Raw genomic sequence first — 18065 nt, 5'->3', positions numbered from 1 at the left:
AAGCATTGATTCTTTCATAAACCAGCAATACCAGTACTGAAAACCTCAAAGTAAACATATTTTGTAAATATTGTCACTATTTCTGATTTGTAGTAATACAGTCCTAAAAATTGTTCAGTAGGTACAAACGAAGATGTTTCATAATCCAACAAACTACATTTTTGTTGTGCACCTAGTATTTCTCACTTCACGGTAGTGTGTCATCAATCAATCAATCGATCGATCGATCAATCAATCTTCTTAATGTATCCAGCTGTTTGCTAACAACATGAAGTCCACTATAGTCCACTGTAGTCTATTTTTCACGTGAAATGAGGAGTATTTTGATCGGTGTTCATTATAGACGCTTGTTGCTAGTAACCAAAGTTGGGGTATAGTCAATATAAATTTTTGTTGTACATCTAGTATTTCACACGATCTACATAAATTAAATTGTTTACGATATGCCTATTATTTCACACTGAACGATAGTATGTCACAAACTACTTTTATGAAATAAAAGAAAAGACAGTAGCACTGGAGTGACATATTCATTCTTGAATGAAGCTTTGTTAGAACTGTTTAATCAAGTTAATTTGAAAATATCGAAAAATGTTGATGTGGTAAAATAATGAGTAGATATTCTTTGTAAAAGACTCAATTACCACTCTTTCAATAAAAAATATCCAAAAGTCGCTGTATGCTAAGGATGAGTTGTAGAAGAGAAGAAATAAGGAAACTGAGGAGTGGGGAAAATAAACAGACAATGAGTGAGCCTAGAACTGACTGCCTATATAATTTTGAAGCATGAAGAGAGAGAAAAGAGGTGATTTCAAGAATATTAATTTAACGTAAACAAGAAGCGAAATATAAAGAAAATATTCTTACTTTGTTTCTCCATCTTCTGTATGGTAGCTGCTAATGTAGAAGCCTTCCAGTTCACGTGAAAGCCAGAACTGGAAACGCAGATTTAAGATGTAATATCCTTTAACTTTGAATTTTTCCTTTACTTGCAGATATATTTGTTGGGCAGCAGGATATTCCAACATTCTTGTAATATTGAACTGCTGGCCTTTTCTGTTCTGCACATTCTGAAAAAAGGTAAATTATTACTGCTACTGCTACTTAAGTATACAGTTCACATATTCACATGTATTATGTTTTACTTATAAACTGTAATTATTGTGTCCTTAAGGAATTGAATTTTATTTATAAGAATTGCGAATGTGATTGAGAGTGAAATAAATTCAATGCAATTTACATGTAGTATTACCAGTTGCAGAAGACACAGCCCTGCAGTATATATTGACTACACCCCAACTATGGCTACTAGCAACAGGCATCTATAATGAACACCGATCAAAATACCCCTCATTTCTCGTGAAGAACAACAACTGAATAGACTACAGTGGACTATAGTGGACTTTATGTTGTCAGCAAACAGCTGGATACATTAAGAAGATTATCTCAAGGGAAAAAATGGAACTCTCTGAATCATAATCCACAGTTGATTCCTGATTTACCACGCAAATCATCTGTAGCTGCATTTAGATTGGCAACAGGCCATGACTGTTTGGCCAAGCACCTGCATAGAATTGGAATATATCAGTCCCCTAACTGTCCATTGTGCAACTCAAATCAAGAAATGGATTCAGAACATCTCAAAATCTGTGTGTCAGTGGCTAACCATGACAATATCTTTGAAAAATATTGGAGTACAAGAGGTCAAATGACTTTATTGTCAAATGCCTGGCATTAGAAAACAACAACATTAAGAAGATTGATTTAGATTATTAACGATTATTTTTCCTCGATTTCTTTACTGAATATATACCATACACGAGTATCTATACAAGTGTTTACAATGGATTACTGTGTTTCATCTGACTGATCCATTGCTAAGCAAATGACGTCAAAATAGTATTATGTAACTCATTGGCGTTGCTAAGCAACTGACATCAGAACAGTGTTATGCAACTCATTGTCGTTGCCAAGCAACTGACGTCAGAATAGTGTGACGTAACTCACTGCCATTGCTAAATAAATGACGTAAGACGTTAAAATTTTTCATTTGACACTCAAACATTTGCGTCTTTGCTACAAGCATGCATAAAGTTTGGGAATGACTCCTCAAGGATAATATTAAAGAAGGAATAGTGGATAAGAAATGCCCAATACCAAACTGAAGACAAACAGATTGCATTATCATATTATGAACTTGTACTTGAAACCTAGATAAAATATAACTTCAGTATGAACTCCAGCCACTGATGGACATTATCGATTAGATACATTACAGTAATCGATTTATTCGATAAAATGAACTAAATACAGTTGGCAATCGACTGCCACGTGATAAATGTGCTATCAGTGCAATGCAAACTTCCCAGTCCTGTTAATGCAATGCAATAGTAACCAATTTTGTAACAAATTATTAAATATAGGCTAGACATTTAAGATGTATGTACACAATTAGGTAAATAAATGCTGAAAGTGTTGACCTTGTACCACTGTATGGTTTTAATAAGGCTCGTCATTCTATTTTTTTAACAGTGATTCTCTCCACTAATAACTGCAAACTCCAAAATGATATAATAAAAATATTACGTAAGGTACAGTTTAGTAGGCGAGACTTGGCATGTGAGCTGTGCGAAAGTGGAAAGAATAAGCTATCAGTTCATTATTATTATACGAATCTATCTCAGACTGAAACCTATCTTCCACCTCCATACCCATTGGTGATATAGCCACGGCACATGATAAGCTCACAGGACAGGTCTTGCCTCCTTACTGTAATAATAAGTGGCTACAATAAGAGATAAATTGCAATGCAACTTTTACTGCAGAATTATGTACAGTAATTAAAAAACTCGCAAATGCTGACTCATGTCACGAAGGGAAATACAGAATATTTACAAACCCAACTAACTTTGAATATCTGACCACATTGACGTATTATGCAAATCTAGCTTTCAGGTATAGCTCCCTGTGAAACAGACCTGAAAGGGAAAAATTGTTCTGGGGCCGGGTATCGATCCCGGGACCTTTGGCATAGCGCACCAATGCTCTACCGACTGAGCTACCCAGGAACTACACCCGACCCATCTCAATTTTTCCCTTTATATCCACACACCTCAAGAGGAATGACAAGACACCAGAAACCAAACTCTGAGTGCACACAAACTCTGTGTGATGTATATATTATGCAAATCTGGCTTTCAGGTATAGCTCCCTGTATAGCAGATTTGAATAATTTCAAGGAAAATATTGTTCACATTGACGTATTGTTTGAAATATCTGGAGATGCATCTGAACATGTACTTACACCCTTTGTATCAAGTTAATTTAACATTAAATGTTCAGCATATCACTACCACTTTGTAGCAATGACATATTAGCCTTGGTACAGAGAAAATACAATGCACCATTGCTACAAAGTAGCAGGACAACCATTCCAGGCAAACTGGGAATTCCAATGAAAAAGTCTTTTTCAGAAAATATTTGTTTATTATTAGTCTAAGACATTGATAAGGCTCTAAATTTAAATATTCTAATGTTTTATTTTCAAAAGGAAAATATTTTAGAAGTTTTATGGGCATTGAATCTAAGTGATCTTGACTAGGTAATGGGTACTTTTTGTTTCCCTAAAGTTTGCAGCACTTACTCATAGAGAGATCAGCTGTTAATGTATGCTTTTCAAGGAGCTATTGTTGAAAAAATAATTTGAGAGCCTGCACTGTTAATTCCAGAGCCCCAGGATCAAGAAACTTTATACTCTGTACTGTTTTCTTTCTGCCATTTATCTTAAGTAATTTTGGTTAATAACAATTAGCAATCTTACAGTACAGTTCAAGTGAATATTTTGACTTAGAAATGTCACAGTTGTTTTGAAACTGGAAAAATGAAGGAGATTAACTCATCTGTAACATCCGTGACATGGAAGAAACAGCTATAAATATTTGCCGATTATGTTTTTGTGAACTAATTGGATGCCATGACATTTGTATAGCTTTCACATGGACATTATGAGAATTAATCTCTTTTTGCTTGAAGCAGAGACCTGTGTTTTACACTTTTCATTAATAAGGTGTAAAGTGAGTTCACAAATCTTGTAACATCCGTGATAGAAGTTTTTCTTTATTTTCTGCAATAATAATAAATTTTATTCAAACAACTTTTTTTCTGTATAATGATTCTGATCTTCTAAATTGATTCTAATAATAGAAGTTGACAAAAGTCATTTCATTTTCAATATATTGAGTTTGAAAACAGTAAAAATGTAACATCCATAACTGAGTGAATATTTCCGTAAAGTTAATATTTTCTCTGGACCAAAAGTATAATATTGTGTTGCTAGAAGTGGCGATGATGTATTGAACGCTTACCAATTTAACATTTCACTTTCCGAAATATCAACCGCTGTATCATTTACTTTTGTTAGACATACTATTACCACCACTACTAAAAAGAACTTAAGTGCTTTAATATGCTACAATGATTGCTTTCTGGGAACTAGATTCAAACATAGGTGCAGCTTAAATGATACATGAAGCTACTGACTGAATAACCGATAATGCATTCAGAATTTTCTTCAATTCTTGACGAAAAAAATAATTTATTTCATTCAGATGGAGTAGAAGGTTATAGCAGAAATATTAAAAGAGGAGAACGAAGTATCTTATTGGAAGGGGAAGGGGTAGATGACTGCCAAAGTATTAGCAGATGGTTTCCAAAGTTGCAGGCTTGGGCAAATCATAAAACAGCGAACACTAGGCTCCGTCCACGACCCCTTTCCACTTTTCCCCTACAAGCTCACCACACACTCTAGTGGGAAAGAGTTGAAATAGGGGTTTAGGGTGGGGTGATATCTAGTGGAGGAAAGTGGAACAAAAAGAGCGAATGCGGCATCTACGATGCAAAAGAGGAACTTCGTCCTGTTTCCCTCTCCAGCCTATCCTTCTATCTTCCTTGCTTCATGTCTCTCTCTTTTCTTTTTCTTATGACTTTGCGGAGGGTAGTATTTGATCCATTGATCTTCCTAACGAAATGCACCCACGCCTTTTTGTCACGCTTTAGACCTCTCGGCTACTGAGATGAGTTAGTGGTAGAAGGAAAAATGAATCTATTTATGTTCAAGGGAACTGCCATAACGTATTGCAGAAATGCAATGTGTGTCGTTGGATATATCTTAGTACGTATTTTTTTTGCCATGAAAAGGGCAGTATGGTGTTGGAGCATGATGTACTCCTAAACTTCATCTCTCAAACTTATGACTCTACGCAAAATGAGGTCGTAAGTGTAATAGCGAGATCTGAATTGCACATCAGTTTCCAGTCTCGCGTAGAGGGAAATGTAAACGTAGTGTTGAATGCACATTACATGTGGTTGTTGTCTAATGCACATTAATTTCGTTGTATTGTGTTGTGTTGTAAAATATGAAATACATGCGAGGCGGTAGGCAGTGATCCACCGAAGCGGGGCAGATAGTAGAGAGAGACAGTATAAAGAGAGAGCAGGCGTGCGAGGTGTCCAGCTGCGAGGGTGGGGATAACTTCCCCTACTGGCGTTCGCTGTTTTACGATTTATCCACAGGCTTATCATATTCCTGTCTTGACTGCTTGTACACTTGGACAGAAAACAAAAATGTAATAATAAATATGATTACTTGGAGCTCTATTGTCGTTTATTTTTGTATTATGTTTACTGCAAAAAGCTAGAGAATTTCATGTTAAATTAATATTCTTCCTTTTTGTATAAAAAGCTAATTTTTTAATATATACTATACATCTTGATTACACAACTTTTAACATTATATCAACTTTATGTGCTGACTCCATTAACACACATCAATCATACAAAGTACTTAAGCCATCTTGATTTGGTCAAAATTCACTTAACAAAGAAAAGACAGAAGCACTCACGTCTTGATAACATGAATGCATGCACTCAATGTGTGTGTGTGTGTGTGTGTGTGTGTGTGTGTGTGTGTGTGTGTGAGTGCGTGTGTGTGTACAGACTGGCTTTGTCCTGTCCCACTAGCAGTACCAGTGCCACATGGCGATCGACTACCGATTGGATCATTTAGTACATTGGACAGATAGGTACACAGGTAGGTACATAGAGATACGGTATACAGATAGATGAAGAGGTATATAAGGTATACAAATAGATACATACATACATACAGATTAGATATATAAGATTAAGATTTAGATTAAGATTAATGGCCTAGTACATCAATCTCAGTTAGAATGCGTCATTAGATAGATACCCATGGTTAACTAATAAGAATATAAACTGATGCAGCATCAACTTCACTTGGTTATGAAACCGCGGTTAGTTGCCACATGTTTATTTCGCCATTATTCCTCTCTGGAGCAATTCATCATAGTATCACAGTCTAGTATATACAGCCACGAAGCTTGAGTTGTTGAGAGTGCTAGGAACAATAGACTGTGCAGGTACTATTTTGCAATGTCTGTGATGAGGCAATAGTAGCGATCCTAGTGGTTACCAATTATCTATGTTTATTTTGCTTTTTTTCATAGCATATTGAAGTATGGAATCCTGGTGTGGGGAAAAAGCAATAAACTTCTTGAAGTCCTACTCATTCAGAAGAAAGCAATAAGAATTACCACAGAAGTACCAAGCAAAGCACATTCTAAACCACTGTTCACACAGGAGTCCATCTTAACAGTTGTTAATGAATATATTCTGGAACTCGTTCTTTACATCAAGAAAAATCTTTATGGCTTCACCAGTAGGATGGATAAACATGAGTATAATACTCGGAATAAAGAAAAACTGGACATACCATTTTGCAGACTATCCAAAGTTAAAAGTAGTCCTAACATGTTGGGCTGTAGGATGTTCAACATGTTACCACAGGAAGCACAGGAAGTGTCACTACACATATTCAAAGTCAAAGTGAAAACGTGGCTTCTTAGAAACCCATTCTATTCTGTGCAAGAATATTTTGAATTAGAAAATCAAGCTGTAGATATTTTTTAGCTTTCTTTCTCTGAATTTCATTATTATTTTGTAATATATTAGGAAATTCTCATAAGTTGTTAAGTTAATTCTTGTTTTATTGCATATAAACGGAGCAAATCAAATAATATTTGTGATCATTGTGTTACAATTTTCATCTAGATATTAGCCTATTTTTGATATATTGACTCTCAATTGTAAACTCTAAGGAGTATTTGTGATCATTTTGTTTTATGTTTAGTGTTGTAATTGAATAATTTTCATTTTTGCACGATAATTTCACACGTGTAATTTGACAATGTCATTAGCATTTGCTATAACGACAGCTAATAAATACTATACTATGGATGCATATTCCCTACGTATTGAGCTTCGTGACTGTATATATAAATAATAAATAAATTTAGCTTCCCTTATGAAAAGGTTGCTAGATTTGACAAAGCGTATTACATATAATGTGGAAACACACCTAAAAGGTAAAATCATATACATTTGAAACGGTTAGTATTCAGGAGACAGTGACTAGTTGATTTTTCGAAGTGGTATTATGTTGTTGTTGTTGTTTTCTAATGCCAGGCATTTGACAATAAAGTCATTTGACCTCTTGCACTCCAATATTTTTCAAAGATATTATCATGACCAGCTACTGAAGCACAGATTTTGAGGTGTTCCGAATCCATTTCTTGGTTTGAGTTGCACAATGGGCAGTTAGGGGACTGATATATTCCAATTCGATGCAGGTGTTTGGCCAAACAGTCATGGCCTGTTGCCAATCTAAATGCAGCTACAGACGATTTTCGTGGTAAATCGGGAATTAACTGTGGATTTTGGTGCAGAGAGTTCCATTTTTTCCCTTGGGATTGAGTTATCAAATTTTGTTTGTTGAAGTCTAAGTATGTAGATTTAATAAATCTCTTCACAGAGTAATACGTAGATTTAGTAACAGGTCTGTAAGTAGCAGTGCTGCCCATCTTTGCTAAAGCATCCGCATTCTCGTTTCCCAGGATTCCACAATGGGATGGTATCCATTGGAATACAATTCTTTTATTGAGTGATATTAATTGAGAGAGCATTTTATTCATTTCTGCTGTTTGAGATGAAGGTGTGTGTTTAGAGACTATTGATAGAGTAGCTGCTTTGGAGTCTGACAATATAACTGCATTTTTATTATTAGTGGTATTATAAAATATTGTATAGATAGTTACAATTTGTATTTATTCGTATACATATAAACACAAGCCTCTTTTCTACTTATAATTCCTTGAAATTAGTAGTTATGAAAAGAAAAGAAATGAAAAGGGAGAGCACCAAATTTCAGCGCATACAGAAATTCATTTTTACTCAATAGAAATACTATAAAGGGATAACAGAAAATAAACGAACTGATAATGAAACAAAAATTGTGGAAGAAAATGTCGCTTGAATTTTTTGGTGTGTCGGGTAATTTAATTAAAAATAATTACAATTTTCTCCTATGGATTGTACGTGACGCAGCAACATTTTTCATCCCATTTGTACCTGCTGATTCCTCACAAGCTTGATGCTACAGGAAAATAGACAATGTGTAGTTAACTAATATCTATTACTTCAACGTTCCTAACCGAGATTGGTGCACTCGGCCATCCAATCTGTTAAACTACACATATTGTAAGCAGCCATATTAAAATATTAAATGATCATAACAGAGCAGTAGTGCAATAAGAATGACAAGATAAATTGCTCTAATTGAGCAAAACCTCTGTCAAAGTCGCTCACAGGATAAACAGAGGATTAAAAAAAAGTCAGGCCTATTCTGACCACAGTTCTGTAATTAACAGTAAGAGATACTCCATTCACCGTAGTTTAACCTTAGCCCTTACTCCCATCACTTACTGCCAAGGCCCAGGATAATATAAATAACGTCATGAAGAATCTATTTAATTTCGTTGCTCATAACATACAACAACAATCAAATTATAGAAGTAGTTATTAGCTCTTCTTGTAACTTTTATTAACCTCTCTGATCATATACTGTTAATTTCATAGACATGAACCTGATTATCTAACGAAATTCCTATAACACTAAAATTTTCTTTCCAGTTGTGTGCAGAGATTGTCTATGTAGAGTATGAACTGTTTATTATCTTGAAGAAACCAATATTTCTGTACAGAAATTATGTTAACTGAACGAATTTAAAACATAAGAATCTAGCTTTGGTTTTAAAAGATCTACATCTAAAAAACTTTTTAAGCTTGGTCAACCAGCTTCATGTAAAGTGAAGTAGTATTGGCAATATTTATGTACGAATTTAATGTCAATTAACTAAAACCATATGTGGAGAGTTTAAGGATATTCGACACGATCTTCGGAAACATTTTTATATATTTATTATTATTATTATTATTATTATTATTATTATTATTATTATTATACATGATTATGACGATCCTCACATTGTTAAAAATATTTCATTATGAGCAAGAGATTGACGAGTGCTTCAATAGATTGAACATTTCAAGTGATATTAAGGAGCAGTTTAAAAGTTCAAGGCAGCTTAGAAAACATCTCAGGAATTTATCTTCTGAAGAATGGTCAACTTTGAGATGTTAAGGAGTTGGAGTATCACACTTTGCGGAGTATACTCCTGCTAACAATTTCATGTTGAAACACCAAGTCATGTGTCTGGGTCATGCCAATTCAATTTTTCTTAATTGGTTTATTTTACGACATCAGTGGTTATCTAGCATCTGAAAGAAAAGAAGGTGATAATGCCAGCAAAATGAGCCCAGGGTCCAGCGCTGAAAGTTACCATACTCAAGATGAGGGAAAACTCCGGAAAAAAACCTCAATCCAGATAACTTGTCACAACCAGTATTTGAACCCATGCTAACTATTACTCCATAGCAGGTGGACATGCCAATTCAATTCTCTAATTGATAAATAACAGACATCATAAGATTAAATGTTTAATTTCTAAGTTGTTGCAAAGTGAAGGCTTCATATGTTTTGAAGGAGTTCATGCAGTAGATGAAGGTGATTATAAATAATCAATTTGCTGATATTTTGGCATTCAAGAACAGTTCCACAGAAGCCTACATAATTGATACCACAATCATATATGAAAATAATGCACATTATCAAGCAAAGGAACGTGAGAAAGAAAAGAAATCTATTTATGTGCCCCACATTCCTTTCTTTAAGAAAAAATATAGTCAGCGATTTCAAAATTATGATTTTGCTGTACAGGGGCATCTTTTGGTGCATATGAATCGTATATCAGATGGATGCAGAATTCTTTAAACACTTTGGAATGCTCTTTGTTCTATCGCTGAAATCATAATCTCAGATTCTATTGGAACTTTGCATCACAATCTATAGAAAAAATCTCAAACAAAAACATTGATTACAAGTTCTCCATGGTAGAGACTGGATTAATCTTGCTCAGAATAGGGACCGATGGCGGGCTTATGTGAGGGCAGCAATGAACCTCCGGATTCCTTAAAATCCATTTGTAAGTAAGTAAATTGTTGTTCTTTAAGAATTGAATGGTAAGCTATGTTTTTAAGCAACTTACAAATATGTAAGCAGCTCCAATATTGTTTTCAATAAAAGTGTTTCTCTCTCTATTACTATTAAGTTACACTAACCTTTTCAGTTATTGTCAAGTTCTTACTATGGAAGACAATGAAGTTGGTCTCTTTGTCAACGTGGAATTCTATTGTCACCTGACCTGAAAAATAAGTTGATGCATATTAATGAATAGGTAATTTTAAATTAAATAGCTCGGTTGTTAAGAGAAAAACATTTAGGGGAAAGGAGGAAGATGGATAGGAGAACATTACAATGACTATTACACTTTTACCACAGTCTAGTATATACAGTCACGAAGCTCATAATGTAGTAAATATGCAAACATTAGGTAGTTGCTCACCACTAGGATCGCTAATATCGCCTCATTACAGGCAATGCAAAATAGTACCGTCACAGTCTATTGTTTCTAGCACCCTCAAAACTCAAGCTTCGTGACTGTATATAGTAGACTGTGCTTTTACTACATCATACTACATTTGACCAATGACATGATACGGAACAGCATGTTTCAACCAATCATGGCTGCTTATCCTACAATTTTTATCATCTCCCTAGTATTTGTTTTTTATTACTTCCCTTAACATTTGTTTTTATCAGCTCCCTAGCATTTGTTTCTTTGTTTGCCTACATTGTACTTTTAATAATTGTACCTTTTAAAATGATTTATATTTATTCCATCATTCTTAATTAAAATTTTTCTATCATTCAAATTTTTTATATTATTTAGGTTATGTTATAGCTTCTGCTGTATGAAATTATGGATAGTCACATAACAGAGACTGTTTAATATATATTGATAACTGAGGTGGAATGCAACTGTTTCAATAAAAATAAAACTGAATCAATAAAGCCTTCTTGATTAGTAATCGTCCATAGAGTTCAATAAAGATTGTATAGTTGGCACAACTGGTACAAGAGAACAGCTAATCATAACACACTACAGCCATCTAGCGGAATATTTGTAATGACGAGATGGTACAACAATACATTTTCAAGACAGTTCAGCATTTTTGTAAGTCAATATTTTATTGTATTAAAGTATTTTGTTTCTTCTAATCTTTATATACTTTCTTCTAATAGTGTACCGGTAATAGTCAATTAAATCCCACTCGAGTTTTCATTTTCTCTAGATAAATCAAAATGTCTAGCGAGATTATTGTAGATAATTACTTTCTACACAAAGAAACACACGAAGTAATCTAAGCCTGAATTCAGTGGCCAGTAGGGTTCCGCAACTAGAACAATAATCATTTTAAAATTAATAATTACAACATCTCTCTATTTCTCGATACTGTACCTCAACATTAAATTGATTTGAAAAATACTGATTCATAATTTAGATGAATTCGGTAAATGAGGTGGTATTACAATATTAATGAAATAATTAGTAAATGAAAACAGTATGGACACACTACATAGCACTTGAAAAATACCCGCTCTACACTACTTTATGCAACATATAATTTCCGGGGGATCGAATTCTATAACTGGTGCAGCTGAGTCTACTATACCAGTATTAAAAAAATACCTAAAGATAAAGCTGCAAAAGATGAACAAAATAAACTGGTACCCCAGTCTGCGAACATAAAACATGATTTACAATTGTTTAATATAGACATTCTGATATAATCTATAGCATTCCATCTGTTGGATTTTATAAAATTGAGACTCACTGAAATGCAGATAAATACTCGTATATAAAATATTTTTCAACATTATTATTTGTTTCAGTAGGCTATATACACTGCACGAGTCACCGAAAGAAATGTTTAAGGAACAGAAGACATAAAGAGCAAATACCTAATTGCATCTACCAATAATATGTAGGTTATCTATGGAAAGACTGTCAAGACCAAGCTTAAATTGCGGCCCAATACATACTGTACCTCCTTAATGTGTGATATATAAAAGTGTTTACCTTTGACCTCCAGTGTTGTGAGATTTGGGTGAATTCTAAGAGTGTATCGAGTAGGATGAACAAAAGAGGGAAGTCGAACATTGTTCCAGGGAAACACTTCGCCATTGGTTGCAAGTGGAACTGGAGGTGATGTAGAATTTGACAGACCTTCTTCTCCCAAATCATCAGGTTTCTCTCCTGCACAGGGACACTCTGAAAGAATTACATGTTGCAAGTCGTTAGAAAAATTCACGACGACCTAGACCTACAGTGTGAAAAATCGATTTTTATGCATTTCATTACAAGAAACCTATAAAATACTTGCCATTTTGAGGACCTGCGTATGCAATGATAAGAGATATGACAAATAATGTTGCAAACACGATCGTTGCAATGCACATTGCCCTCTTCTGTGAGCATACTGCAACTCCATTGTGCTCATATAAGCTTCGTTTGTTGATGCCAGTTTGACTATCACCTGAAATGACATGAGCGTTAATTAGATTATGTAACATAAAAATTAAAAAGTTCTGCTTCCTTCCAGTCTTTCATCTCCTCGCGAATTCCGCATTAATTTGTACAATTTGCAGGAAATATTCTTCTTTCGCCTACCTGTCAAGAAAGCAACATCATCCACGTCTTGGTCACTCATTACTATATCTCGTCTTCTCCAGACAACGGCTTCAATGTCTCGTGCGCTGGATACTACCGAGATTTTAATAAGAGGATCTCTTTTTACACTAGCCACTCTACTGATTTCAGTACAAAAAAGACAACGTGCCGGTAAAAATGCTCTCAGAAACACCGATTTATGGAAGACGTTAAAGATTTATCGCGCCGTACGTAATTGCTCACCCGTATGCTAATGGACGTATTCACTTGCCTTATATTACAATCTGATGTAACTGTCACAATTCATTGCTGTTTGGAGCTGAAAATTAGCTGGAAAGGACTTATTTCATTTCTAAGACAGAGTATCGTCTGCTAAACCAAGAACCATTTGACATTTCAATAACAGTCTGAAGCGGATTTGTAATTACGAATGTGTTGCCCTCTATGAATAATGTACAACAACGCTTCAGCAAGACGAGCGCTATGCGCATGGTGCGGCTGTTACGTCATAAACATGGCGACGAAGACTTCCGGTCATCGATACTACATACATGGAAGGGAAATTCATTACTGTAGGATCCCACCAGTAACTGATAATGTCTGGTTAGAAAGGTAGATCATACGTGGAAACGAGACTTTTCGTAATTGGATATATTGACTAGCTGCCTGAAACAATACTGCTCCGTTTGTGTATGATACTTTTTTCTTAACAATTTCTTTATTCTTAAACTGACTTCGACTAAATATTTTTACTTTTATAATAGGCAGTAGGCCTAGTAGTTAGTAGTATTAGTAGTAGTACGTAATACCCTAGATCAGACGAGACAGTATTATATGATCTACGGTAATACTAATAATAGCGATTGGCTACAATCTTCGTCAAAGCGGTAAATAATTATGGCTGCTTTGGTCTTGTATTATTGGGCCAACAGGAAATAACTCTTTTTTTCTTTACTAAAATACTCGCAGCGGCCATAATTTCATTATATACTGCAAAGTTATACTATAATGGTTATATAGAAAACAAATTCCTTAAATCTAAAGTATATATCTTGATTCTGCCAAGATTTAAAGTACCGGTAACCTAATGATTTTCGGGAAGAATTCTCGAAGTTAAATTGAGACTCGGAATCCAAGAGGGGCCCAATATTTAATCACTATCAAAATTTATATCTCATGCAAAATAATTAGTAGAGGTTTGTTGCTATGGTTATATGAAAATATGTAATGGAGATGTACTTACGAAACAAAAAATAATTAGTCAGAGGCATTTTGTAGCAACAACAAACATTTTTTTCAATCTCCCAAAAGTTTGATGTAATGGACTTGGGCCCCTCTTGGATTCCGAGTCTCAATTCAATAGTATTTCTTACTTTTTTAAATCCAGTAATGTGTCGTATTTTATTTACAATAATTTCTTCCTTTCGGAAGATTTATTTATGATATAGGCCTAATGCATCTATTATTATCTGGATTCAAAAGTTTTACAACATTTCAATATTCAATTTCGATATAGCCTAGTAACATGACATTTTTTTGTAATCATTCTTAGTTTTTAGAAACCTGTAAAATTTATCTTCGTTATTCCTTACTAATTTCCCTGCTGTAATATTAACATTAAAAAAATGCAATGTTATTCAAAAAGTAAAAGTGAACTTGATATCACAGATTTGCTTCACCACCCATAAAAGTTGTCTTTCTCATTACATGCACTCTTTGAAATCGCTCGCAAATGCTGCCGAGAAAAATCTTTTCAGTAATTAAAAATAAATAAATAAATAAATAAATAAATAAATAAATAAATAAATAAATAAATAAATAAATAAATAACTAAATAAATAAATAAATTAAAACAAAATAAAATATCCCGAAGATGATACATACTTTCTCAATATACGTTTTGCAGAATTCGTAGCAATTCAGATTCTTCATCACGTTAAGAATGGTATTACTGTCATGTTGACTATTCTTGAACTACTATTAAGGGATAAGCACGCAGACATACAGTTTTAATGTTTGGGAAACAACTGGGAATGGATAAAGGACTCAAAATCAGTAATGAAATTAATGTAAATATTAACTTCGCTTTGTTTTTTTTTAATAATTTACGGTTTTTTTCATTGCATGTGGTTTAATATGTTCTTATATCAGTGAGTTATGTTTATTAAGTCTGTAGGCCTTGTATAAAAAAAGACAATCTGCTCATTCATTATCGATTGTCAGTGACAAATGAAAACAAGAGATAGTGGAAACTTCGAGATTTGTTATTTCCTATTGAGATTATGATACATCATGGCTTTCCGGATGCTTCCACGTACTTTTAATGTATGTAGTTAATATTACAACCGTTAAGGCACGGCTAGATACAATATCGTGACTTTTAGGACGCTTTCGCGTATTTTTAATATAGTTCCTACAAACAACCCGTCCGGCACTGCTAGATTCAACATCATGCGTTTTCAGACGCTTCCACATACTTCTAATGTAGTTCCTATAACAATCGCCACGGAACGGATAGATGTAACATCATGGGTTTTCGGACGTTTCCACGTACATTTGATGTAGTTCCTATAACAACCACCATGGCACGGCTAGATGTAACATCACGGGTTTTCGGACGCTTTCACGTACTTTTGATGTAGTTCCTATAACAACCGCCACGGCACGGCTAGATGTAACATCACGGGTTTTCGGACGCTTTCACGTACTTTTGATGTAGTTCCTATAACAACCACCACGGCACGGCTAGATGTAACATCATGGGTTTTCGGACGCTTTCACGTACTTTTGATGTACTTCCTATAAGAACCGCCACGGCACTGCTAGATGTAATATCATGGGTTTTCGGACGCTTCCACGTAATTTTGACGTAGTTCCTATAACAACCGCCACGGCACTGCTAGATGTAATATCATGGGTTTTCGGACGCTTCCACGTACTATTGATGTAGTTCCTATAACAAACGCCACGGCACTGTTAGATGTAATAGCAAGGGTTTTCGGACGCTTCCACTAATTTTGATGTAGTTCCTATAACAGCCGTGTCCACACCTGTGGAGTAACGGTCAGCGCGTCTGGCTGCGAAACCAGGTGGCCCAGGTTCGATTCCCGGTCGGGGCAAGTTACCTGGTTGAGGTTTTTTCCGGGGTTTTCCCTCAACCCAATATGAGCAAATGCTGAGTAACTTTCGGTGCTGGACCCCGGACTCATTTCACAAGCATTATTACCTTCATATCATTCAGACTCTAAATAACCTGAGATGTTGATACAACGTCGTAAAATAACCCAATAAAAATATAACAACCGTGACGGCACTGCTAGATATAATATCATGGGTTTTCGGACGCTTCCACGTACTTTTAATGTATGTATGTATGTATGTATGTATGTATGTATGTATGTATGTATGTATGTATGTATGTATGTATGTATGTATGTATGTATGTATGTATGTATGTATGTATGTATGTATGTATACCGTATACTGTATGGATTTTTTCAGCTAATTTATTTCGCCTGGAAAAATGTTATTTAGAGTTACAACTAAATACTGTATACTATGTTGATAGAAAATGGCAACACCCACAAAAATATTTTCGGAAGTACACGCCTGTGGTGTAACGATTAGCACGTCTAGCCGCGAAACCAGGTGGCCCAAGTTCGATTCACGGTCGGGGCATGTTACCTGGTTGAGGTTTTTACCAGGATTTTCCCTCAACCAATATGAACAAATGCTGGGTAACTTTCGGTGTTGGACCCCGGACTCATTTCGCCGGCATTATCACTTTCATCTCATTCAGACGTTAAATAACCCAAGATGTTGATAAAGCGTCGTAAAATAACCTACTAAAATAAAATGAAAATATTTTCGAAAGGGAACGGGTGACTGGCAAAGCCTCAGGTTCTCATAAAAGGATATTTCGAGACTTCTCCTGGAAGATATGTAACACTTCCAACAATTTGATCGTCATTTGTCAGCTGATTGCTTTTCTCCTGTTATGAAGGTGTCTACGTACTGATAGTATTTTGTTTCCGGCTCATGGAACAACGTGTATCCATGGAAACTGAATTTGTAAGGAGATTTTAATACTACATTTCATTTGCTCGTGACAGCAGGAAAGCAATCCTAGAAAGTGTTCGATGTGATGACATCTGACAGTGTTACAAATAATACAGCGGTGCACCGCAGAATTCCCTACTTACGGAGATGTGTAAGAGCAAAAATACAATCAGCTGACAACTGGTCATGGTGCAGGAGGTGTTGCATACCTTCCAGGAAATGTATAATGCCTTGTATTCCCTCTTAAGTGAAAGTGAGACTATCTCAGAATAATTGCACCACATTATATTCCAGTAAAATATTTCACCGCATTCTGAATCACTCTGTTTGTAACATGAGTGTGTTGGTCCAGAAAACGGTCCTTAGAGCCATTGTAAATAGTGCTGTCGATCGATCAAAATATTTAATAGATTAACGATTTGAATTTAATCGATTAATCGAGCTTTGATCTATTTGAAAAAAGATGTAATATATACTGTAATACACAATTATTGTTAAATTTAATTTATGATTGGTAGTACGCATAAGTATAAAAAATGTAATATATGTATATACTGTATCGTTGTATTAAAACACAATACTATTGTAGTTACTAACATATTTATTACAGAGGCTTATAATTTACTGTGTCAATTCTCCGGGGATTTTTGAGACAAACACAATTTAAAAAAGTATGAAGACTCATCTGTTAATACTGCTTCATGCATGATTTTAAACATGTCCCTTGTTCTTTTTACTTTATATCAATGACTTACCTAAACAGATTTTGCACACTAAATGTTTACTATATGCTGATGATGTTAAATTGTATAAAGTCATTGACAAACAACAAGACGTTTTTGATCTACAGCATGATTTGGACAGACTATATAGATGGAGTATCGATAATTTTCTTCTGTTAAATCTTAATAAATGTTGCTTTATGACATATTCTAAAAATAAGACAGTTCCTCAAAA

General features: G+C 34.7%; 1 protein-coding gene across 5 annotated transcripts in view; it reads right to left on the bottom strand.

Annotated features, from left to right (window-relative positions):
- LOC138697602 (endoplasmic reticulum aminopeptidase 1-like) overlaps nt 1–18065 on the bottom strand; it is a 248723-nt gene that overhangs the window by 36826 nt on the left and 193832 nt on the right. For 4 of the 5 annotated variants that reach the window (XM_069822984.1, XM_069822983.1, XM_069822987.1 and 1 more), the window contains 4 exons: nt 12763–12915; nt 12459–12650; nt 10597–10679; nt 868–1070 (listed from right to left, as the gene is read on the bottom strand). In XM_069822984.1, coding sequence (XP_069679085.1) covers nt 868–1070; nt 10597–10679; nt 12459–12650; nt 12763–12915 — 631 coding nt within the window. Of the gene's footprint in view, nt 1–867; nt 1071–10596; nt 10680–12458; nt 12651–12762; nt 12916–13049; nt 13474–18065 lie in introns of those variants that run through there. The other variant, XM_069822986.1, reaches the window with a different exon arrangement.

This window comes from Periplaneta americana, chromosome 4 (genome assembly GCF_040183065.1).
Source record: "Periplaneta americana isolate PAMFEO1 chromosome 4, P.americana_PAMFEO1_priV1, whole genome shotgun sequence".
Classification (NCBI taxonomy): Eukaryota; Metazoa; Arthropoda; class Insecta; order Blattodea; family Blattidae; genus Periplaneta; species Periplaneta americana.
Note: the sequence above shows the minus strand (reverse complement) of the source record. Positions and strands in the feature narration are given on the sequence as shown.